Here is a 23,255-nt window from a genome sequence, read left to right as displayed (position 1 = left end):
ATTGATGCTCCAAAAATAGTCATATTGTAGTCCTCAATGAAATAAATGAGAGTGAAATTCGCAATGACATTTTCTAGTGCCGATAATGATTCCATATATTTACATTTTCAGTCGAAATTCCAAACAATTAGAATCTCATCGGCATGGTCGAATTTCTAGTACAAGGATAAAATATAGGGAACTTTAACCAAAAGCTCCTGGTACTGTTCACCTTAACGAAAAATCACATTTTTACACTAAAGAATCAATCGTGATACTATTCACTTTACCTTTTATTTTGTCCTTATCGTTAAAATTCAAAGTTTTCAAGTCCGTTTTATTAGTTATCCTTAAAATATAATGCTTAACCCGGTTAAATAGAACACTCTGTCAATCTAACAAGAAGTCTGCAGTAACAATTACGAATCACGTAACTTCAGAGACCAATCCTTTGGAATGTTCATGTTCATAATATGTAAACACAGTTTTAGCCTCACCTAAACTCATCACAAAATCCCCAAGACAATCTCGAATCTAGGACATCATAGCACAAAGGAGAGTTGAATTCTAAAGGAACAATAAATTAGAAACTTCTATTTCTGACCTTCCGCTCGGAATTTCCTGTATTCCACCTGCTGGTCGCAAACCAAAAGTTAAGTTAATTAGATTTTTCAGTCCACCGAGTGTGATGTGAGGCTGCAGACAACACCAGCTTCCTTATCATCTAGCAGCAACAGCATCGGTCCTAGAGTTTGATTCCAACAGCTGATGGAACTTGGCTTCAGACATGGAACTTTCATGTTTCTCGCGATCCAGTTCACCATTCCTGCTTACAGAACCCAAGTTGCTAATTATATTTTTGGCATCATTTGGCAGCTCCAAGTCTACTTCAATCTTGACTGCAGCAATCCCTCCTTGCGTCACTGCCTGAGCATTTTTCAGCTTCTCCTACAAGATAGAACACATGTGAGATCGAGCTACAAGTGAATGTAAATATAGCTTAGGTTGAAACAAGCTAGGATGGACCAAATCAGTTTTCCTCGATTTTTCATGTTCAACTTAACGTTGTAGCACGTGCTACAACACATCACAACAAAACCCATCCCAACACCACACCCTTCACTACGCTGGCAAATTTGTACTCTTGGTCAATATTTGGCAACCAAAATAAAAAAAAACATGATAATTCAATGTGAAGATGGCTTAGTTACTCTAAGTATATGCTGGACATCAGAAATCAAAACAATCTGAACATAGTTGTCCAAGTGCCTACTGTTTTTTGGGTAAAATATACTGGTGTTTCCCTATTGGGTAACTATTGCTGGTGCATATGCAAAAGCTTAAACTAACCTAAAGCCCACTCCTATGAACCCAGCCTTGGGCTCGGGATATGCTACCAGTTCATAAGTCAACCTCCAAACTTTTGCACGAAGAACAACCTAGAAACTTTGTTCTTTCAACTCCCTATTTGTATTGTTGATCTTTAAGAATCCGCTTACTATAACAACAAATGAATATAACCCCTAAAAAGAAAAGAGAACGTGACAACTTGGTACACATAAAAAATAACTAAGAACAGACCAACAGCTCAAGAAATTCTATGAGAACATTGAGAAGTACCCTTAATGCGGCATTTTCAAGCCTCAGTGTCTCTGAATCCCCTTTCAATTTTTCTATTTTGGATTGAAGAGCCATTTTCTCTGCGTTTAAGGATTCACATGTCTTCACCAGTTCCTCATATTCAGCCTGCTTTCTTAACCTAGATCTCCTTGCAGATTCTCTGTTAGCCTGTTTCCTTTTCTCTCGTTTCATCTGCCTTTCATCCTGAGGAAATCAACATGTGAATCAATAGTGTGAATAGCAGAACATCTATGAGTTATCTAAGAATTTGGTGCATCCAAGATGAGTCTGGACTCAACAGTACTCAAAAGTCATGAATATAAAAACGGTTCAGCAAATAACCGCCCTGCAGAATCTTAAGATGGGCTTTGTTTCACAGCTAACTCTGGCTCACAAAATTTGAGGAAATTCCAAATCCGTAATCTTTCATCAGTCTCATGATTTCAATCAAACCAGTAACTGAGCGTTGTTCAAAACAAACAAATAGAGAAGTATCAAAGCCCGCAATTCTTTAAACCGTTATCTACAATTCAAATTGAAATAGAAAGGCATAAGCTTGCAAACAAATAAGTAGTACCAAAATCAATAAGGTAAATATTTCCATACCAGAACAGGTGCACCAAAGGGAAACCCAGAACCAGCAGAAGGAGCAACAAAAGCTGTGCTAATTCCTACTGTCTCATATGGCGGCCCAAGAGATACTCCAATATAACCAACAGCAGGAGGCGCAGTACCGGAAACACTTTTGGAATTCTCATTCGTTTCCCCTTTAGTTGTAGGACTGACCCGAGTATGAACCTTCACATCATTTTCTGTCATTCAGATAATTAAGGAAACAAATCAGTCACTATGAACTATGAAACAAACGGTAGCAAAGTCCTAACTTATCCAAGTAAAACCAAAACTGGATTGAACCATCCCCTTTTCTATACAAAACCAACAGATGATGGAGGGCAAAAACAGGCCACGAAATTGTGCCCTCCCACATTGAAACCCAGAAACAGAAATCCTGATGGAAAAAGTCCCACATTACAATTGCAAAATATAAATTAAAGAGAAGACCTAATCTTACCAGCAGATTGCATGCTCTCCGACCCATTTTTCCTCTGAGTGAGGTGCTTTGCCTGATAGAAGAAATCCATTATTACTTTAACTGTTTAACTTCATGCATAGATAGCATCTAATCAAAGGAGAATTCAAAGGAGAGGCCTGTCTCAGATTGATCAGGCATAACAAAAAAAAAAACACTTACTTTAGTGTTGCCATCATTTCCATCAGTCAAACCATCAACCTTTTGTTCCAAACTGCACATGTTCATAAGATCAAAAGTTTAGTTTGGCTAAATCTAGTGACAACATCAGAGAACCAACGGGAAGCTGACTGTTCATAATCTCAATTTTGTCCTGTACGAAGGTTAGCCCCATTGTGAATGAAAAAAGAATAAAGAAAGAACCTCTTTGATGCCTCAAGGACTAGGTTCCCGTCCTTGGGACTGTCATATCCAACTGGCACTGCAGTTCCATCCGATCCCTTCAACTTCTTTGTTACATCTTGGTCCATGTTGTCCAACATTTTAGAAGGCCTTTCCTGTGCTTAAAGAAACTGTGACGGGTAGCTAACCGTCAAGTTACTCTCCACAGCTGCATTTTCACATTGGGAATGTAAAACTACACAAATATATTGTTCAATGAAAATTTAATAACCATCCTTTTTTCTTTCATTTGCTTCCATGACATTATTTCAAAACAAATTTCAGCTGAACTCAATTAACCCGATTCCAAATAACTGAACGAAAAATTCCACTATTTAACAAACAAACAAACAAAAAACTTGACCATTTTCGAAAAAAAAAACCTGACCATTTTCACCAAAAACGGAAGCCTTATCATTTCAATCAACACATGCAACACACACAGAATTCACCTTACTATCTCATGAATTCACCTTCCTCATGCCTATTAGTTTCTAATTTTACTGTTCCCAAATTGTCCCACAATTTCTAATTGATAAAATCGGATCAATTGCACACCAAATAATTCCCCCTTTTTTTAATTAAAAATATTAAAAATTGTCATCTTCAACAATTAACTTTGAAATTTTAAATTTTCCCCATTCATGCATCTGCAAAATTAAGAGATCCGGAAAGCTTCCACATTTATATTCGAGTCGTACACAAATATTATATATATTTATATATGAAATTCTACCAAAACATAAGAGGCAATTGCAATGTACCTGAATCTTCGGAAATCTTCAGAAGGGAGGAGAAATGAAATCAAAGCAGTAATTTTGAAGAAGCGTCAACAGAACCTAACCCTAGCTCCTCAATTTTCCCGCGTTTTAGATGGAAAATTTTGGCTTCGATGGGGTCGTACACCGGCCGGTCTGGTCGTGAACTGGGTTAATAGGATTGGCCCAGATGATCGATGTGGCACTATTATTCTGAACCGTACACGTGTAGAGACATTGGCCGATGGTCCTCTTCACGGGACTTTCGTTTTTCAATGTTGTACCGGTCTGTGGGCCCCGCCACAAACGGTTATTCGTACCAAAATCAGTCTTTTTTATTTTGTTTTGATTAATTTTTGTTTTAAGATTTTAATTGTTTTTTTTTCCTAGTCGATTTTGATTTTGTTTTGTAATGTTGATAAAAGTTTGCTTATAACTTCAGATTAATCAACTAAAATCTGAATTGAATTGATTAATCGATTAATCCCAAGTGTACACAATCAGCTTTTTACAGAAAAAAAAATTTCTGAATTAATTTGAGCGTAATTAAGTTCATTTAGCGTATCCCTTCTCAGGTTCTTATGAAGTAACATTTAACCTTAAATCGGTTAATTTCGTGCCAGGTGCAAGTCATGTTCAAATCATTCCCTAACTGGCGTTAACTGAAAAGTTATAAGCACTGCAATGTTACCACTACGAAACCAATGCTTGCACCAAGTTTGTATATTATCAACAACCAAAAATTGTCTCTCTAGTAATCGTTCCATACGTATAGATGTTAAATTAGTGAAATTCAAAGGTGAACTCTTACGGTACTGATACAGGTATGACGAAAAAGTAAGAATGACACCGGACTTTCAGTAACTACGAGGGCGAAAACTAAGCTAACAGGATCTGGAACTTCCGAGAGAATTTCGACCAGCAGCATAGAGAAATCAATTCTAACGTAACCTCTTAGCTCAAGGCTGCTCGAATCAAGTTGGGGCAGAATAAATCATTCTGTACTGCTTGAATCATCTGGTCGACGAAGGCGTTGCTCTAAACGAAGGGCCTTCCCTTTCGTAACGTACTGGTTGAATCAATAGTTGTTCGGCATGTTAGATTACACAGCTGTACATATTGCTCCTGAAATGAAAGTACACGGATGATTTCTTGCCTTGATATTAAAAAAATAGTTATACTTCAATAGTCTTTTCAAGATTGTTATGATCAGGAGAAGTTTTATTATGTTCGTATTGATTTGTATATGTTCTAGACGAAAAAGACCAACAGACCTGGCATCCAAGAGGAGCAGCAAAATTTCCGTTCATCAATGTGCTTCACATCAAGCCCAATAAACCATGATCCAGCACTAACATCGTCATGAGCATAAGCACGAAGTATAGACCTGCAAACCGACAGAAAGCTATAAACTAAATCCTCCCAAGGTTGTAAGCATGCTACACGATACTATTGAAACAGGAAAAAAAGGAAAGAGGCGGCGGAAGCACCTGTTTATTGATATAAACTGAGCTAAGGCTCTAGAAATGGCATACAATTCACCAGAAGCATGTCTAAAGTATCTGCATCGGAAACCAAATGAAATATTACACAGTAAAACCTGGGAATTTAAGCAGCAAATTCAAATGCTATTATGAATTGCTTCAGCACTTGAAGACTAACGACCTAATGCCTACCATGATTGTTCAGGTGAGAATCCTCTATATACAGGACATATAGAGAAAACCAAATAATCAGCTTTACACCTTTTGATCCTACTTACCTAGCTAACAAACATTTTCAGAAATACGTTTTTCCCTATAAAGAACTAATGGTCACCCTCCCAGCATTGTTAGGCAATCCAATATCATGTAGAACAGTCTATACGAAGAAATCACCAAGGCACTATAGAAAAAACCAATCATCAGCGTTTATTACACATGTTTGTTTTTTAGGACAATATTTTTCTGGGCTACTCTAACAGGCCATGTCAATCCAAAAGAGCCTTTTACATATCTCATTAAATAGACATTATCTGTGCTTACGATTTTGCATCGCCAAATTTCCACCAGTCTGGCTCATACCACTTGTGTGTTCTGTGTAATTAAGACAACACAAAAAACATGTTATATCTATTCTAAAATGACTCATAATTTCAAAGCTTTCATCAAATAAAGTATGCTTTCAGCACTTACGGTTCAGAGAAGACTTCGCCTGATTTCATGCACCCAACATAGACACGAGGCTTATCTATATAAGTAGTTAGAGTTGCTCCCAGGACATCTGAATCAATAATAAAGTAAAAGCCAAATATTAGTATGCACTTCAAATTATCTGTTTAGGGGCATTAATTTTTCTGATATGGTTAACAGCCAAATATTGCTTTCCTTAACTTTCAATAACCCCGTTATCAATATATTTGGTTCCGCCATGACTTATCAATTATACCCAGTGGCGTCCAAATCTATGCCACTCTGAAGTTAGACAAACAATTGCAGCATTTTGCAGAAAGGTTCTATTGGTAAAACAATGGCAACAAATTCCAATCCTCAAATTGAAATTATATATGCAGCTTTGATTTCTGAGATAGAAATGAACACTTCACTTGAGATCATGACTAGATAACCATATACCTATGCTCTCGTCTAACGGTTTCTTTGGTTTTCTCCAATAGCAAGCACATGTTTGTTAACTAGTTTTATCCAAATTAATTACCACAATCTAATGTTATGCAGGTATAACAGAAGTCTCATGAGGATTAACTATCTTCTTGTTTACTAGAAAGAATTATACTACGACTACATACCAAGATTAACATAAACATCATCATTGACCTTAACATAAAACTCAGCATCCCAGTTCTGTACAGCATGAATATAGAATGATTTTGTCTTTTTTGGCCGCTCCTCAGATGCCTCCGCTTGATCATCCTGTAAAGTAGAAGAACAATTTCAACAACAATGTGACATAAACTTATCTGCCTATAGCAATTTCAGCTATCCCATATATGATTCTTGAATCAACCACGAAGGATGAGCATAAATCTTTGTTGAGGGCCATGACTCATGAGCATGATACAAGAATTAAAAATACGAAATGCACAGCCAGCTTTCCTTGAACTACAATCCAGGTTACATTGGCTAATTCATAACTACAAACTAGCCATCACTTAGTCATACTCTAACTAGCCATCACTTAGTCTGTATGCCAACCCCCGCTATTGCTCAAAGCCTCAGACACCATCTTGTATCTTTCACAGGACTTAACTTCTTAAGAAATCCAAATAGAATCACATGTGCATGGTAATAAAAAAAAGTTCTCTACAATACGAAATTTCATACAACCAAAAGATCCCACCAAATATATGTAAAACAGAATTGTTCAAATGGTTAACATACCAGAATAATGAAGTCGTTGGTCTGGTCATTTTCCTTGTCTATTTCCTTGTCCAAACTGTCTCCACGATTTGGGCTGCAAGATACACATGCTTAACTGAACAGAACTGTAGACAATTCCTTGTCATCATTCTAAATCATCAATATACAGACCTTCTTCCAATTACAAATCGCACAATGATGCCCTTTTCATCTGCCAATCTTTTTAGAGCTTCACCTGCACATATATACATAAAATTACTATAACCACCAGAAGAAGTTTATAACTAGAAAATTGGTAGGAGTGGATAATACTATAATGCATAAAATTGCACAAAAGACAAAAGAAAAGTACAACAATATTTTCAGGAGGTACCTGTCGGCATCCACGCCTTACGAATTGCCTCCCTATTTTTCTTGCGGCCAAATGTTGTAATAATTCCTATAACAGCTAAAAGCTTCTTCTTAGAATGAGCCCCCTCATTTTTCGACAAACTCCTTGGAACGAAACCTTCCTGTCTTGCCCCAGCCAGTTGCATCTCAAGGGCAGACAACTGCTTCTGTTGCTCCCTAGAAAACGACCATCATTCATCACAGCAAAGACAATACCACAAATTCTCAAAATTCAACAATGCCACCTTTTACAGAATAGCTTGGATCAATGTACCTGCAATCTATAATTTTAAGTGTGTCGTCTACGGCTATAGCAGATTGACCCTGAAAAATCGAAAATTAACGATTATCTGCCTAATTCATAATCTCTTAGATTGAATTCATATAAGCAGCAACATATTACTGTTTGCATGAGGGATTTGAACTGAAATTAAAAGGTAAAAACTTGGACAAAAACAAAAATTAACAAAAACCGAAAAAACTAAAGTTACCTGACCATTTCTTTTATCAAGCTCCTGAATCAAATAAACCCTATCGGCAGCATCCTGCCACAATCTATCAACACACCACACACCCCATCAAACATTCATCAAAAATAAAAAACCAAACTTTTTCACAAAAATCCAAAATTTAAATTATGAACAGCTCTAATCACAGACGAAATAGCAAAGTTTGAAAATTGAGAAACTCACCGGCCGGCGACGTAGATGGCGGCCATGGTGGAGACCATGGCGAGCAAGAGTGCTGAAATCCGAGAGTGAAAAGCCGAGCCGGATAGCCGGTTGTGCGACGGCCGGCTATGCATGTTTTTCCGGTGCGGCAGAAAACAAAGGGGCGCAGAGCTCGAGCGGATTTGAGTGAGTGGCGGCGAGCTAGATCACGGGAGGGGTTTCGGAGCTCGATCAAGTCTGAAACTAACTGATACTCTCGATTGAAGAAGGAAGAAGAACAAGGAGACGAAGACGTTGTAACCGATTGTGCTCTCTGCAGTAACGGGATTTTTGCAATTAATTTTACATCCTCAGTAAAAGTTGAATTACCAAAAAACATAACAGAACCCATGTACCCAAAAAATAATAGGAAAGAATATTCATGTCATTTTGGTAATTGCAATTTGGAGTTATAAATTGGAAGTGATTTTTCATTGGAAAGTGTTTTTCAGACACTCGTTTTTAACTTCAACACATCCTTATAAAATTAGACATTGATTTTATTTCAATTTATTCAATTTGATGGCAAAAAAGTGAGAGAAGTGTGTGAAAAATAAAAATAGATATGTGCATAACAATACCTTCCCTATTTAGGGGATGAGCTCATTTTCCCTCTTGTTTATATATATCTTCACCGTAAAACTTTTATAATTGGAACCGTTCAATCTTTTAATCTTCATTTGAATCATCCATATAAATAATCATTCGAATTAGATATCATATAATCATCTAAAAAATATTTGCAATAAATCAACAGTTTATCGTGAATATACTTGAATACATTGTTAATTTATTTGACACATTTATATAACTAAACAATATATGTTTCAAATGTGTTTTTCTTTAAAGATGACCTTCAAAAGAAGATTAAGAAATTAAACGGTTCAGATTATGAATTTCTATGGTAAAGTTATGTTATTTACAAGTGGAAAAATGAGTTCATCCTCCAAAGGGAGAATGTAAGTTAAGGAGATAGGGTTTCGAAGCTAAGTAATTTCTTTTAAACCTTCGGCAATGGCATAGGATCAGTGGCGCCTTGTCGCTGCTTATTATGCCGCCTGTAATGCCTATGCTACCTTGCAAAGTGCAGTTCTAATTCATATAATACTCTTATTAATTTTTTAAAAATAACATTATTTATTTTTTTAGACACATTTTATATTTAAAGAATAAAGTGATCATCACCACTTATCACTACGAACCCTAATCTTCTACACTACAACCGTCGTTATCACCACCATTGTTCCCATCATGACCGCACCATAATCGCTCCGCTACCACTACTACAATAACCATTACAACCATAACCACTACCACCACCAATACCATAAAACAACCCCCGCCACCATCATTGTCACCACAACCACAAGAACAACTATCAATGTTGATGCTGCCCTTACCACCATTGTTATGTATGTAACCCAACCACTACACATCACTATTAGCACCACAACCCTTGCCAACGTTACTGTTGCCGTCACCACCGCTCATACTACCATGGCTATTTTTGTCGTTATCTATGATTATATTGTTTTTACATTAAAATTTATCAAATATTTTTACACTGCTTTTCATACTTACAACACTTTTAAAAGTACAGTTTATGAAACACTCACTTGCTTATAGCTGAATATTCTTAAAGCACATTAGAAAACGATTTTTTTTTTAATTTTTTTTTTAAGTAGATCAATTCCAAATTGGCCCTTAGTTAAATTGACTATAGCAGTGTGTTGCATTTTGAGCACCCAAGTTAGAATTTCTTGTTGGAGAACAATTTAGAATATAAATAATAACATAATTTGGAAAATAATCGAATCTTTATTATTGAAATACTTAACAATACAAAATGAAAATTATAATATAGTTATGGAAACAAAAATGATACTAACTTGATTGATAGAGGCTAGCAACACTACGTCATTCGAATAGTATTTTCGTCTCACTCTTGTACTTGTAGTTTGTTGATGTCTACCTGACCAAGATACAACTATCGAATCCTATAAACTGGTGCGATTATAGAATTATGGCAAATTGCTTTGTGTGTTTACTCTCTGGAAATTTATCTACGAAAGAGAAGGAAAAGAAGTAGAAGATGATGATTGTCGAATTATGGCGAATTGCATTGTTTGTTTACTCATATAAGAGACAAACCTAATATTAAGCCTATTGGAGAACTTGGTTTCCCGATGTGGGACAATTGAGGCACAAAGCTTCAACATTTTTGTCTCCCATAACATGGATGAATTAATTTAAGAAAAACTCCCGGTATTGTTCACTTTAACAAAAAACCACATTTTTACACTAAAAAGTCAATCTTGATAATATTCATGTGGAGCAAAAAATAATCAAGAGGCGACACATGAATTTTTGGGGTAAAAGGACAAAATTACCCTTGAGGAGCACTGAAATTCCTACGCAAGCAGTGGACAAACATCCCACAATCAAGTCAAAAGTGCCCAAATAGGTATTTATTTTTAAACATATTTCATCCATCCTCATCAAATCCTCTCCACAAGGTAACCCCCAAAATATTTCTTTTAAATTATGTTAATTGGCTAATTAATGGATTTATTACCTAATTAATTTATTAATGGCCAATTAAACCACCAATTACACCCAAACAAATACACAAAAGGCATGTCATCTTCTCTCCCAAAGGGACCATCCATGCACTATATATTCAACCTCATTTCCTCTAAAAACCTAGGTCTTGACTCTTACTAAACACTCAAAAAATTCCCTAAACACATTTCTCTCAAAATCCTGACTTTGGCATCGGAGGTTCTTCGGCCAAAGCCCCCCCCCCACACCCAATTCATCGTGGGCGCGTAAGGCTCTTGGCCTTGACCAAATGCGTTATTTGTTTTGTAAGTGCAATTTTGTCCAAGATCAAGGAGAAGGAAATTTGCATCCACAATTCACTTTACCCTTTATTTTGTCCTTATCGTTAAAACTCAAAGTTTTCAAGCCATTTTTATTAGTTTTCGTTTTAAATTATCATGCCGTTAGTAAAAAAACAAATGTTATGTTTAAATGTAAAAGCGAATGTTATATTTAAATGTACATCAAATTTTATTTACACAATTTTTTTTTTCTTCTGAACAAACGATATTATCTACACTAAAGGAGGAGGTGAACTTAGCCTTATAATGGGCTAACAATAATGTGGTTTCAATTTGCCCTTGATGAAAATCAAATCTAAAACCTCTTACATATAAATGAAGAAGAATACTACTAAACAGTAGTACATATCTTAGAATTTGAAGCAATGAAGGAGGTAAAAAGTAAAAATATGAAGAAAAAAAAGGTGAAAAGTAAAATAAAGGGATAATCAATGAGAGCAACTCCACCCCATAGAGATAGGCTGGTCCAAAGCCTAAAAAATAGGCTCGCACCCAGCCTAAGCTAGCTTGTAGGCCGGCCCAAACCGTGATGAGCAATGTCCCGGCCTATGTGACGTCACGATGGCGTCAACATGACGTCAATGAGGCCCACTTTTTTTTTTTTTCATAAGACGTGTGGGTGCGTGTTCTCGACAGAAAAAAGGCAGCAAGGCCCACAGTTGTAGGCGTAATAACAATAGCTGGGAGAAGCCACATGACGCGTCTTCGGCCGTTGGATTTCCAACGGCTAGTTTTCTAGACTGTTGGATTTCTAAAGGTAAAAAAAAATTTGAAATTCAAACCCAATGGCTAGTGATGTGTCGCGTTCTGGGCCGTCTGATTCCTAGATTAATGGTCCACAATTTTTGGCCAAAAAGCCAAAAAAAAGAAAAGAAAACCATCGTAATTATGACCGTTGGCCACGTGTCCAAATTTGGGCGGTTGGATTTTAGTCTTTTTCAAATCCAATAGTCCAAATTATTTAACTTAATAAAAATTAAAAAAAATTGTTTAAAAATACAAAAAAAATTTATTATTATTTTTTCTATAAATACCTAACCATCATCTTCCACCTTACACCACATTTCAATATTTTCAACACTTTCAACCAAAAGCTTTCATATACTTTTGTGTGCAAAAAATGGCTACTTGGACAATCATCGAAGATGTTACGTTGTGTGAATGTTGGATTCAAATTAAAACTTTTTTTTATATTATTTTATCCCAAATTAAAAATCCTATCCGAAATTAAAGCTTTTTTTTATTATTATTTTATAAAAAATTAATAATATTTTAATACGAATTGACTAGACTTTGTGCCACGACATTTTTTAGGTGTGAAGATGCATTTGGTCAATTACTGTTCATTGGGATCAATTACTATTCATTTGAGTGAATTAAATGGGCTCGGTGCCAGCGCATTTTTAGGGGTGGACTTGCTCTGAAGAATAAAAATTTAGTGACAGAAGGGGTGGCTGAAATGCTTATGTGAGTCTTTCCGGCCCCCGGAAGGGATAAATAATCATGATTTGCCACCCGTTGTCTCCCTTAAAAAAAAAAAAAAATGAAGTTTTTTTTTTTTTTTTTTTGGTGTGACGGCTCAATTAAACTTGGAAAAACCAAAAATAAATCCACATACTTATGAGTAATGATTGATTGACGATGCTTAATGCTTATATAAAACCGGTTTCTCGTTTGCCCCCCAAAAAAAAAAAAAAAAAACGGGTTTCTCTCTCGGCCTCACTCTCTCATCTACGATTTACGACCGGAAAACGGCTCACTGTCGCTTTGCTCTGCGTGAAGAAAGCCGTCGATCTTCTCCGACTCGATTCACCGATCAGCAAAGATGAACGACGCAGATGTCTCCAAGCAGATCCAGCAGATGGTGAGGTTCATCCGCCAAGAAGCTGAGGAGAAGGCCAACGAGATCTCCGTATCTGCTGAGGAAGTACGTTTCCCAATTCTCCTGTAACTCCCGCATTTTTCCCCAATACTTACATTTCTGAAACCCTAAATTCGATCTTAATCTTGATCCAATTCACTGGAAATCATTGTTCTGTGTGTGTATAAGCTTAATTCGAGTGTTTATTTGGGGTGTTTTTGTGTTGGTTTTTTTTTTTTTTTTTGTAGGAATTCAACATTGAGAAGTTGCAGCTCGTCGAGGCGGAGAAGAAGAAGATCAGGCAAGAATATGAGAAGAAGGAAAAGCAAGTCGACGTCCGAAAGAAGATGTATGAGTACTTGAATCTTCCTAATTCTGTTTATATTGTCTCAATTGGTATATTTATCTCCTTGTTTTATGTTTTTATGGTTGAAACGAATGCGCTTTCTGCTGTTTGGTTTTGAATATTAGTTACTGGTAGGTTGAATTCGGATTGGGAAGTTAATGTGCTCGGTGTGGAATACGTTAGTGAAATCGTTAGTTTGGAAGTGGCAAAGATAGTTTCTTTCGTTGATTTTATGGATTTTGATGAAAATCGAGGTATTTGGTTCGAAGTTAAGTTGAAACTTGAAAATGAGTTGATTATTCCGAGAGATCTTATTGTCATGAATCGGATGTGTATGAAATGATTGTTGAATTTCAATGATCCTGAATATTATGTGCTTATTGTATTAGAATTTTGGGAAACTAGATTAGTTCATAGGGTATTGAACTAGGTAAGGAATTGGGTAGAACGAGGTTCAAATCTTATCTTAAGTAAAACGAATTCTGTTTCTGCGGGGTTCAATTTGGGTTGTTCAATGGAAGGCTTTCCTTTTGTTTTTCTTTTCCTGGCTATGCACGAATGCCACCTATGTGAGCAAGTAACAATTTTTTATTGGTTTGTTGCAGTGAGTATTCCATGCAGCTCAATGCTTCTCGTATTAAAGTTCTTCAGGCCCAAGATGATGTGGTTAACTCCATGAAGGAGGCAGCATCCAAGGAGCTTCTGAATGTGAGCCGAGATCACCATCTGTACAAAAAGCTTCTGAAAGATCTTATCGTTCAGGTCTGTTGTACTACTTATGTAGTTGGCAAGGTTAACCTGCCTCCTCAGTTTTTATGTGAACCTACAGAACCATCTGCCGGTGGAAATGGCTTGAGTTTAATGTATAATTCAGGGTGATGATTTCATATCCTTAATTGAGAAGAGATTGCTGTTTCTATCTATAACACACTTTCATGGATAAATTAATGATTAGGTTTGGTCTACTGAGAATTATGATATTTTTTTTTTTTGTTGTTGCAGAATTTGCTTAGGCTGAAAGAGCCTGCTGTTTTGTTGCGTTGCCGGAAAGATGATCTACATCTGGTGGAGTCTGTTCTGGAATCAGCAGGACGGGAATATGCGGACAAAGCAAAGGTTCATTCACCTGAGATTATAGTGGACACTACTGTCTTTCTTCCACCTGCTCCTACCCATCATAATCCCCATGTTTCTTCCTGGTATGTTTCCGTAGTTATATATTTAAACCTAATATCACATAGTTTGGAAATACATGAGTGGTTGTACCGAGTCACAGGCTTTCTAGCTTCTGGAATTAGTCTGCCTTGCTAAAGTTTAGCTTATCAAACAGTTGGTTATTGAGAGAACGTAAATGATGGAACTTGCTGATGATAATTTGTTGATTGTTCAGTTCTGGAGGTGTGGTCCTGGCTTCTCGGGATGGGAAGATTGTGTGTGAGAACACCCTTGATGCACGATTGGATGTTGTATTCCGTAAAAAACTTCCAGAGGTATTTTCCTTTCAAAGCATCAATTGTATTTTTGTAGTAGATCACTTTATTTTCACTGCAAAGGATTTTTATGCAATTTTGGCACTATTTTTTGTCGGTTTGTGTAACCATGCTTCAGCTGAGCTTCTGATTCTTCTCTTTACAGATCCGCAGAAAGCTCTTCGGTCAGGCTGCTGCATAAATGGGATGATGAATTGGTTTGTGTTTTAATTTTCCACCCTAAATTATGTGGCCTTGAGATTAAGATACCGGTCATGGACCAGCGGATCTGTTTTCCAATTCGATTGTGTATTTCGATTTTCTAGTTCTCCGAATAACGTTGTTGTTATATGTGGGTAAAAATAGCATTAGCTGTTATTTGATTTGGTGTTCATGTCGTCTGGGGCATATTGCAAATGTACTCATTCTGGTTGGTAATGAGATGATATTAATAAAAGTTTGCAGCTTGTTAGAGCATTATTGGGATTTAAATTTGTTTTCATTAATTTGATGAATGGGGGATCACGTGAGCTGTCACGTGAACCATGTCTGTTCTTTTTCGGTATATTAATTTCCAGATTATGTCGGTGACCAATATTTTGTTGTCGTTTTGTCTTTTATTGTAACATGGAAGTCATGGACCATTGCAATTACCTGTAAAATGACAAAATGTTGCCTTCTTGTACTTTGTTGTCGTTATTATTGTTAAGTTTACCCTCACGAATTCCCCTTTTGATTTCCAAGCTTAACGGGTTGGATGAATACCGCTCCAATGGTTCAATCCTTAGCGCCGGAGAAAGTGAGTGGGTTACTAAACTCTATAGAATTGTTTTTTATAATTGGCGGGAAAATTTGAGTGTGATACTAATTTATTGAACTGAGTTCTATATTAAACTCATGAGTTCAATATATCAAGCTCATAAGTGTTATACTAATATATTGAACTTACACTAGTGTAGTAATAGTGTTATAGAAATCAAACTCAAGATGCCTGTTTTCTATATACAAGTACCACTCACCTGAATCACTATGGAATGCCTTATAAAGAGTTGAGCTATTTCTTTTTAACAAACAAACAAAGGGCTGGGGAGAGTGGGCTAAGCATCACAATGTGCTAGCAATAATGTGGTTCAAATTCGCCTTTGGCAAGAATCAAACATAAGATTCTTCTTCACTTGTAAGTGAGAGGTCTTATGTTTGATTCTCACATAATGGGGTTCAAATTCGCCTTTGGGAAGAATCAAACATAAGACTTCTCACTTACAAGTGAAGAAGAATACCACTAGACCGTAGTACTAAGTGACTATTTATTAAATTTTTCAAGAATAAGAAGAAATGTCTCATATCGGCAACTTAATATATTTTGTACGCACTTACAAAGAGTTGAGCTATTTTCATATTGTCAATTGGTTTACGGTAGAACTTTAACTTTTTATTTGGAAAACTTTAATGTGGGATAGTTCTTTACATTCTCACAGGTTTGATTATGCTTCTAGTTTGCAAACTAAACCTAACAAACCTATGTCTAAACAAAGGTGAAGTTTCCTCCACTGGGTCGAAGCTTGATTGTCGCCATCTTGCGGGATGCCCATTGGCTCGCTTGCTTGGCCATTAGGCTATTTCCAACTGAAAAGGCTAAACATAGCCATGTTCAGAATTATAATTGTGCAAAAGATTATTTTAAATTAACAGTGTTATGCCATACTTATATACTCCAACAGAAGGGGCTAAACATAGCCATCTCAATAATTTATTAGTTTTAAGCTAATACTTTAAGTTTATTGGTTAATATAGTCAAATTTCCGTTGGATGTTTTTCAAATCTAGCCTTTAAATTTGAATCAATTATTGCAACTGAGGAACATGGTCCAAAAAAAAAAAAGGGCTAAGGCCATCTCCAATGGAGATGGCTATATGGCTTGTTGACCCTAAAAACTACCAAGCCTACATGGCGCGCAGGCCGAGTAATTAATAAGTTAACTACGTCCTTCATTTGAATGTCGAGCGTGCCAACTCGTTGGCCGAGTTCGGCCAGGGAGTAAAATATGTTGATGTGGCATTGGACGCACTGCTAACTTCTTGATCTCGTGACTGTGTCAAGGAAGGAACACGTCTCGGCCTTCAGGTTCTAGAGCTTGAAGACAAGGCTGCTAGTTTTGCGAAGTTCAATATTAAATTTGGCTTTCAATGTGCCGAATATAGTAACCTGGTAACACCTTACTTCGCCGAGAAGACTGATGAGATGACCTCTACCAACAAGGACTCGGAAATCCTTGTTGATTGAGACTTGGATAAATAACCAGTCGGTCTCGAAGCAGTGTTGTCTATCCAAACCAAAGGTGCTCATCGGTCGGCTGATTCTACGGCTCCAATGCTGTCTATCCAAACTGAAGATGTCGCCGGTTGTCTTCACAGTGCTATCTATCCAAACTGAAGATGTGTTGGCGGGAAGAAAGGGGAGAATGATAAAATTCTCAGGGTTGTCAAGAAGCTTTGCGTAGGGCAATTTAAGTGTTGATTTGGAAGGGGCTGTCCTCATTGCAGATCGTCATGTATTTATAAGTGTGAACTTTCACGATGACCAGATAACCAAGTTGTAGAGTCATCTGCAAACCATACCTTGTGAAATAATAATCATGAACTACTACACATTATCTTCTGACTTTTGGTGATATCGTAATGTTAATCATTGCGATGCATTGAACCTTTTAATCTTCCCATCTTAATGTTTCAAATGGATAAAAAATGGCATATCCATATGCTAATCATCCAAAGTTGCATCCTTGTACCATTGTTCCATGCAGTTTTGCATGCAAACCCATTCAAATATGGAATCCATGCAACTGACTAGATACCATTTTGATTAGGATATAATCCTAAAGCTGCACAGCAAGCCCTCACATAACTCTCCTTACTGCCGTGTTGATTGTAAGGGGTTGGCAAGCAGACAATTGTGTAATCTCCTTTAATTTCTCCATAATCCGATAAAACTCTTGATTATTTGCAAAAGAATCCCACGCAGAACTCTGTAAGCTTTAAGGATATTTTCAAGATAATTACTATGATTAAAATCAATAGTAATGCTAAGGAAAATCTCTTAATTTTCATAATCATCTGACGGCCTCGATTGCTTGGGCCGAAGATGTAAAATTGGGTCCAAACATTGCCCCCCAGTTTCCTTGAGCTTTGGCTCGTAAGCTGAATGGTTAAGGAAACTAAGCATTTTGCGTTTGAACTTGGCTACTACCGAGTACTTCCATCGAATAGATAACGTCCTTGGACTTGTCTAAGGTGATAAGAACAACTTCGTTGATCTGATTGAAACCTTTGTGATGTCTTCCTCCAAATATATTAGTGCCAAAATTGAATGAACTTCTCCACCAAATGAGACATATTTCGTTGAAAAAGTGAGCTTAGCTAGAAACAAAGGAACCCAAATAGTATGGAAATAATGTCTCACTTGTTAACTCATCCCCATATTGTGATTTGTCGCCTTTACTAGCTGAATATCGACTTTCTTGGCTCCACCAATCCGAGGCCGAGAACTTCTCCATGAAATCACAATATTAGACTTCTCATCATATCTCCATACAGGTTATACAATTGGAGAAATATATAGAAAAACACATGGGATGTATGGCTGGCTTCCCTTATATCTTCGATTGTCACCGAGTGCATATGGTCGAGGAAAAAACGAGCATCGACCGCCGAATAAAAATTCACTAGGCAGAAAGTTGTTCTGGATTTACCCCCCTGTGGTTTATCCACCGAGAATCTCCAATGCTTCATTCATGCCTTGATAGCGTATTTGTATACAAATATTTCAACTAATGATTTTGGTCAAACTTTTATGACACTGCCGAGTTTGGCACATCCACTTCACATCCACTGAATACACTGCCTTCCACCGAATGTATTGATAACTTTTTTATTTTGTCTTATAACTCGGTGAAAACAAATCGCTAGCAAAACACTCCAGAATTTTCCACACTCCTCCCCCAATCTTGCTGCAATTAAGTTCCAAGCTATTTGCCTACTCCAAAACCAAGTCCAACTCTGTATCCATATCCTCATCTGGGTCAACCTTCTTCCTTCGAGTACTTGGCATTGTCAATCCTAGCATTCATCAAGGGTTTGAACTCTTTAGTGTAAAAATGGTACTAAACAATTTGATCATCATCATCCTCTTAATGCAACGGAAGAAGCCACAACTTTCTCCTCCTCAACTTCATTTGGGAATCAAGCCTCACCATGATTATCCTCAATCTGCCTCGCATTTCCATCTCTCTCTCCCTAAAGAAAGTAATGGGTTCGCCAAGCCGTTGAAGCCAAGCCCTCACGGCCATGTCGTTGGTGGGAACAACAAGAGTATAAGCACGACGCTTCATTAGTAGCTCCTGCATTCTCATGCCATTCTTACACCACCCTAGTCTCTTCCGATACCTTGTACTACCCACCCGAGACAACGCTGGTGGGTCATGAGGCTCTTTCGAGTTAGAATCATTTGAGTCGCTTGTGCTGGTCCTTGCTTCCCCATTTTGTGGTGGCGATCTGAGTACAAGAGCGCGGATTGGAGTAAGTTGGGGTACTGCAACAAATAGGTCCATGACAGTTGATAGAGGTTTCTTTTCTTCCATGATAGTCTGAATACCTCACCAGGAATTACTTTATCTGTCTTTCTCTTTTGTAATCGGTCTAATACTTGACTTCAAATTGGAGAATCCCAGAATGCTTTATTGGATAAAGCATTATTCGTTTTCTTTCCTTCAATAGGCCCCCCTATTTTCTTAAGTATCGGCCGAGAGGCCAAATGGTTAAGAGGCCAATGATGCTTTATTCCGAGCCGAGATCTTTGTATATCAATATAGCTAATTAGATTTTGCATTGAGTCGAATAAGAAATGATCTCCAAATATTTTCAACTTGGCGAAATATTCGACATCTTCGGTTGCCGACTGCATTCGACATTTATTAAGCCCTTCGGGCATCATAATTTTACCAATTTTAGCTTTTAACTCGAATAACTTAGCCGAACGGGATTTCTCCATATCGGCTTTATCGCCAATAACCATATCGACTGTCATGGTTTCGGCTTCTAAGACCACGTCTCCAATTACTATATCAATTGATGTGATTTTTTCGTCTGAAGCAATGTATCAATCTTGTTCGTCATCGGAACACTCCTCTGATGAATCATTTTCTGAGTCGATTTTTGGCTCAGAAACTTGAACCTTTTCTTCTAGGCTTACTAAATTTTCAGTCTCGACCGAAATAATTGGTGGTCTAGGCTTTTCTTCGAACACATTGACAATTTCCCGAGGTTGAAGTTTGATTATGGCCAGAGCGAAAAATTGCTCACAGGCCTCTTGCCTTTCTTTTTCAAGAATTCTACTCACATCAAAAAATTTTCTATAGCACTTCTCAAGGAGTTTTTCTTGCTTCTTGAAGTTTTCTTTAATATGCGAAAAATCTCGTCTAATGGAGCCTGATTGAGATCTTGATATATCATGTGAACTTCATAGTGTTAACACTGGGTCCCACTGAGCGTGCCAAAAATGTTGACCTTAAAAACTATCAAGTCGATGTGGTATGCAAGCTGAGTAATTAATAAGTTAACTACTGTTAGACGAAGTCAACAGTTGGTTACCACCAACGTTTCTTGAGGAGTTGTGCTATGCTTAGAAGTCTTATCCCCTTGCTTGTAGGACTTCATTTTGAATTATTCTTGTAACTAAAGCTGCGTGTAATCTTTGTAGGTTTCAGTTTTGTATTTTTTTGAATTTTAAACTTCCTTGTAAGTAGGGTTTTCAAACCCTGTTTGTAATTTGAAAGTGATTATAAATATATGCATCCCACGATTGAATGGGTATGCAATTGAAGTGAAACTACTTGTGTCTCTAAGTTTTACATGGTATTGAGCCCTATTGTTTAACGACCACGATCCCTATATTTTATTTTTATTTTTTATTTCTCATTTCCAATGGTTGAAAACAACGGTGTTACTTCTTAAACTTCCATCCCCGTGCCCCCAAAAAATCCTACCTATCCATTTTCCTCCATGACCACTGTGGTGAACATTAAGTTAGACAGAACCAACTACCCACAGTGGTTGGCCCAAATACTTCCCATTCTAAGGAGTCGAGATTTAATGGGATATATTGATGGCACTCTGGTGTGCCCTTCCTCCCCCCCCCCCCCCCCACCAAAAGAACATGCCTGGTGTTGCCACTATCAATCCTGCCTATACCTCTTGGACAGCAGGATTAAATGATCCTTAGTTGGATCAATGTCTCTTTCACTGCTTCAGTCTTGTCTGATGTAGCTAGCAAGAAAACTGCTCGAGCGACCTGGGAAGGTCTGGAGCAAAGGTATGCATCTTCTTCACCAAAAAGATTTTTGTTTATGAGGAATGAAATGCCGCAGACCAAAAATGGTGATCTCTCTGTGGTGGATTACTTGGATCGCATGAAGACGATTGCTGACAACCTTGCCATAGCTGGGCAACCTGTGAGTGATGATGAGTTAGTGCAGATTATGTTGAACCATCTTGGTCCAGCTTTCGAGATGACAGTTAGTGCTGCTCAAGCTCATGATACACCCATCACGTATCCGACTCTTGAGGCGCTATTGTTGACTACTGAAAGAAAAATGATGAAGCACGCTGCTCCTTTGGTGGAACCAGTCCCTGTCAATGCCTTTACTGTTGCAAAAGGCCGAAGGGGAGGACACACTTGTGGTGTTGGGCATAGTGCTTCACCCTCAAACCGTGGTGTCGGCACTTATCAATGATGATTCAATCCTCTTCCAAATAATAACTAGAGAAATGCTTCTAGAAATATTGAATGCTGTGCTTCTAATGGGGAGCGAATGAGTATAATGGTAATGAGGTGTTGGTGGTGTAGGTAATGATTCTGGCATTTTAATCTCACATTATGGTTCTAACAAAATTCGCACTGATGCTTGCTCATTTGACCTCCAAGACATTCTTCATTGTCCTAAAGCTTCCACCGGTATAATCTCTACCTATAAGTTTACCTTAGATAATGACTGTTATTTACTAATCTTCCTACACTTCTTTCTTGTTTAAGGACCTCAAGACCTGGATGACGCTTTTTCGAAGGAGATGTGAGAATGGCTTATACCCATTTTCTGGTGGCGATGGACATCTCCAAAATCCAGTCACATCCTTTGTAGGAATTTGAATGTCGGTTCAAAAATGGCATGCTCGCCTTGGTCATCCTACCGAGTCTACAGTAAAATTTTTAATTGCAAATAAATTGGTACCAATTCATGGTACCTTTAATGTAACCTTTTGTTGGTTGTGTCCTTTAGGAAAGAGTACTAAGTTACCTTTCAAAATGTCCTAGTCTGTTTCCCAGTTTCCTTTGCAACTTTTACATTCTGATGTCTGGTGTTCTCTAATTATTTGCAATGAAGTTTTTCATTATTATGTGTTGTTTGTTGATGATTACTCACAATATTCTTGGATTTTTCCAATGAAACACAAAGCTGAAGTCTTTGAAATATTTGTGCAATTTAAAACCAAAGTCGAAAATATGTTCAATTTAAAAATCAAAGCCCTTCAATGTGATGAAGGTGGTGAATACAAAAGCTTTGTATTTCAAAAGTTTTTAGCAGTTCATGGAATTTCCCAAAGATTGTCTTGCCCAAAACACCAGGAACAAAATGGAATTGTGGAACGAAAACACCGACATATTGTTAATACTAGTATTGTAATGCTTTCTCAGTCCTATATGCCTAATAAGTTTTGGTTTGATGCGTGTTCTACAACAACCTATCTGATTAATAGGCTGCTAACCTGTGTCTTGTCTCACGAATCACCTTATGAGAAGATTTTTCAAAAACAACCAAAATATGATATGCTTAAAATATTTGGTTGTCAATGTTTTCCATGGTTGATGCCGTATACACACAATAAACTTCAACATAAATCAAAATCATGTGTGTTCTTAGAATATTCTTCAAATCATCAAGGCTATAAATGTATGGATTTGGCCACAAGACGAGTTTATTTGTCTCGCTATGTCTTATTCAATGAAGGCTTTTTTCCTTTTCAAGGACTTACATCTTCCTCCGAGAGTGTTGGCACACAAGGTAATATTGATTCACCGAACTTGCTATTTACTTTTCCTTTAATTATTAATCCTAATGTGACTCAGTTACCTAACCCTACCCAAACTTTTAAACCCCATAGAACCACAAAACACCTCCACACCTGACCATTCATGGCACCTAGTCATTGAACCTGAATATACTTCTTCACCCATCTTGCTTACTTCCACTGAACCCATAAATGTGCCTAACCAGACTAGTTTAACCATAGTACCTCCTTCCATTTTGCATGAGCAAGCTGCAGTGATTCAAGAACCAATG

The 23,255-nt window shown here is 37.3% G+C and overlaps 3 protein-coding genes across 3 annotated transcripts; 1 reads left to right on the top strand and 2 right to left on the bottom strand.

The window, feature by feature from the left end:
- Positions 1 to 375: 375 nt before the first annotated feature.
- LOC137711198 (common plant regulatory factor 1-like) lies at positions 376 to 3,991 on the bottom strand. The gene is made up of 7 exons (XM_068450407.1): positions 3,835 to 3,991; positions 3,053 to 3,239; positions 2,852 to 2,903; positions 2,672 to 2,723; positions 2,206 to 2,411; positions 1,600 to 1,803; positions 376 to 927 (listed from the first exon to the last, which is right to left on the bottom strand). The coding sequence occupies exons 2-7, from the start codon at positions 3,169 to 3,171 to the stop codon at positions 700 to 702; spliced, it is 861 nt and encodes a 286-aa protein (XP_068306508.1). The 5' UTR covers positions 3,172 to 3,239; positions 3,835 to 3,991; the 3' UTR covers positions 376 to 699.
- Positions 3,992 to 4,526: 535 nt separating this feature from the next.
- Positions 4,527 to 8,620, bottom strand: LOC137711036 (hydroxyproline O-galactosyltransferase HPGT1-like). The gene is made up of 12 exons (XM_068450232.1): positions 8,267 to 8,620; positions 8,066 to 8,129; positions 7,849 to 7,898; positions 7,558 to 7,751; positions 7,356 to 7,419; positions 7,206 to 7,278; positions 6,614 to 6,737; positions 6,003 to 6,090; positions 5,853 to 5,903; positions 5,319 to 5,390; positions 5,103 to 5,215; positions 4,527 to 4,953 (listed from the first exon to the last, which is right to left on the bottom strand). The coding sequence occupies exons 1-12, from the start codon at positions 8,377 to 8,379 to the stop codon at positions 4,931 to 4,933; spliced, it is 1,029 nt and encodes a 342-aa protein (XP_068306333.1). The 5' UTR covers positions 8,380 to 8,620; the 3' UTR covers positions 4,527 to 4,930.
- A 4,259-nt stretch (positions 8,621 to 12,879) lies between these two features.
- LOC137710749 (V-type proton ATPase subunit E) lies at positions 12,880 to 15,340 on the top strand. The gene is made up of 6 exons (XM_068449870.1): positions 12,880 to 13,114; positions 13,297 to 13,397; positions 14,000 to 14,156; positions 14,397 to 14,593; positions 14,785 to 14,884; positions 15,030 to 15,340. Exons 1-6 carry the CDS (start codon positions 13,013 to 13,015, stop codon positions 15,063 to 15,065), a joined length of 693 nt encoding a protein of 230 aa, XP_068305971.1. The 5' UTR covers positions 12,880 to 13,012; the 3' UTR covers positions 15,066 to 15,340.
- Positions 15,341 to 23,255: the final 7,915 nt, after the last annotated feature.

This window comes from Pyrus communis, chromosome 12, assembly GCF_963583255.1.
Source record: "Pyrus communis chromosome 12, drPyrComm1.1, whole genome shotgun sequence".
Classification (NCBI taxonomy): domain Eukaryota; kingdom Viridiplantae; phylum Streptophyta; class Magnoliopsida; order Rosales; family Rosaceae; genus Pyrus; species Pyrus communis.
The sequence above is the reverse complement of the archived record's forward strand: the minus strand, read 5'-3'. Positions and strand labels throughout refer to the sequence as shown.

Excerpts from the sequence above, each read along its gene's own strand:
- LOC137711198 (XM_068450407.1), bottom strand. The coding sequence starts at position 3,171 with ATGTTGGACAACATGGACCAAGATGTAACAAAGAAGTTGAAGGGATCG. Across the intron at positions 2,904-3,052 it reads GTCCTTGAGGCATCAAAGAG|TTTGGAACAAAAGGTTGATG; the intron begins GTTCTTTCTTTA and ends GAACATGTGCAG. Across the intron at positions 1,804-2,205 it reads CCTTTGGTGCACCTGTTCTG|GATGAAAGGCAGATGAAACG; the intron begins GTATGGAAATAT and ends TGATTTCCTCAG.
- LOC137711036 (XM_068450232.1), bottom strand. The coding sequence starts at position 8,379 with ATGCATAGCCGGCCGTCGCACAACCGGCTATCCGGCTCGGCTTTTCAC. Across the intron at positions 7,899-8,065 it reads TTGATAAAAGAAATGGTCAG|GGTCAATCTGCTATAGCCGT; the intron begins GTAACTTTAGTT and ends TCGATTTTTCAG. Across the intron at positions 4,954-5,102 it reads CTGCTCCTCTTGGATGCCAG|GAGCAATATGTACAGCTGTG; the intron begins GTCTGTTGGTCT and ends CTTTCATTTCAG.
- LOC137710749 (XM_068449870.1), top strand. The coding sequence starts at position 13,013 with ATGAACGACGCAGATGTCTCCAAGCAGATCCAGCAGATGGTGAGGTTC. Across the intron at positions 13,115-13,296 it reads TCTCCGTATCTGCTGAGGAA|GAATTCAACATTGAGAAGTT; the intron begins GTACGTTTCCCA and ends TTTTTTTTGTAG. Across the intron at positions 14,594-14,784 it reads AATCCCCATGTTTCTTCCTG|TTCTGGAGGTGTGGTCCTGG; the intron begins GTATGTTTCCGT and ends TTGATTGTTCAG.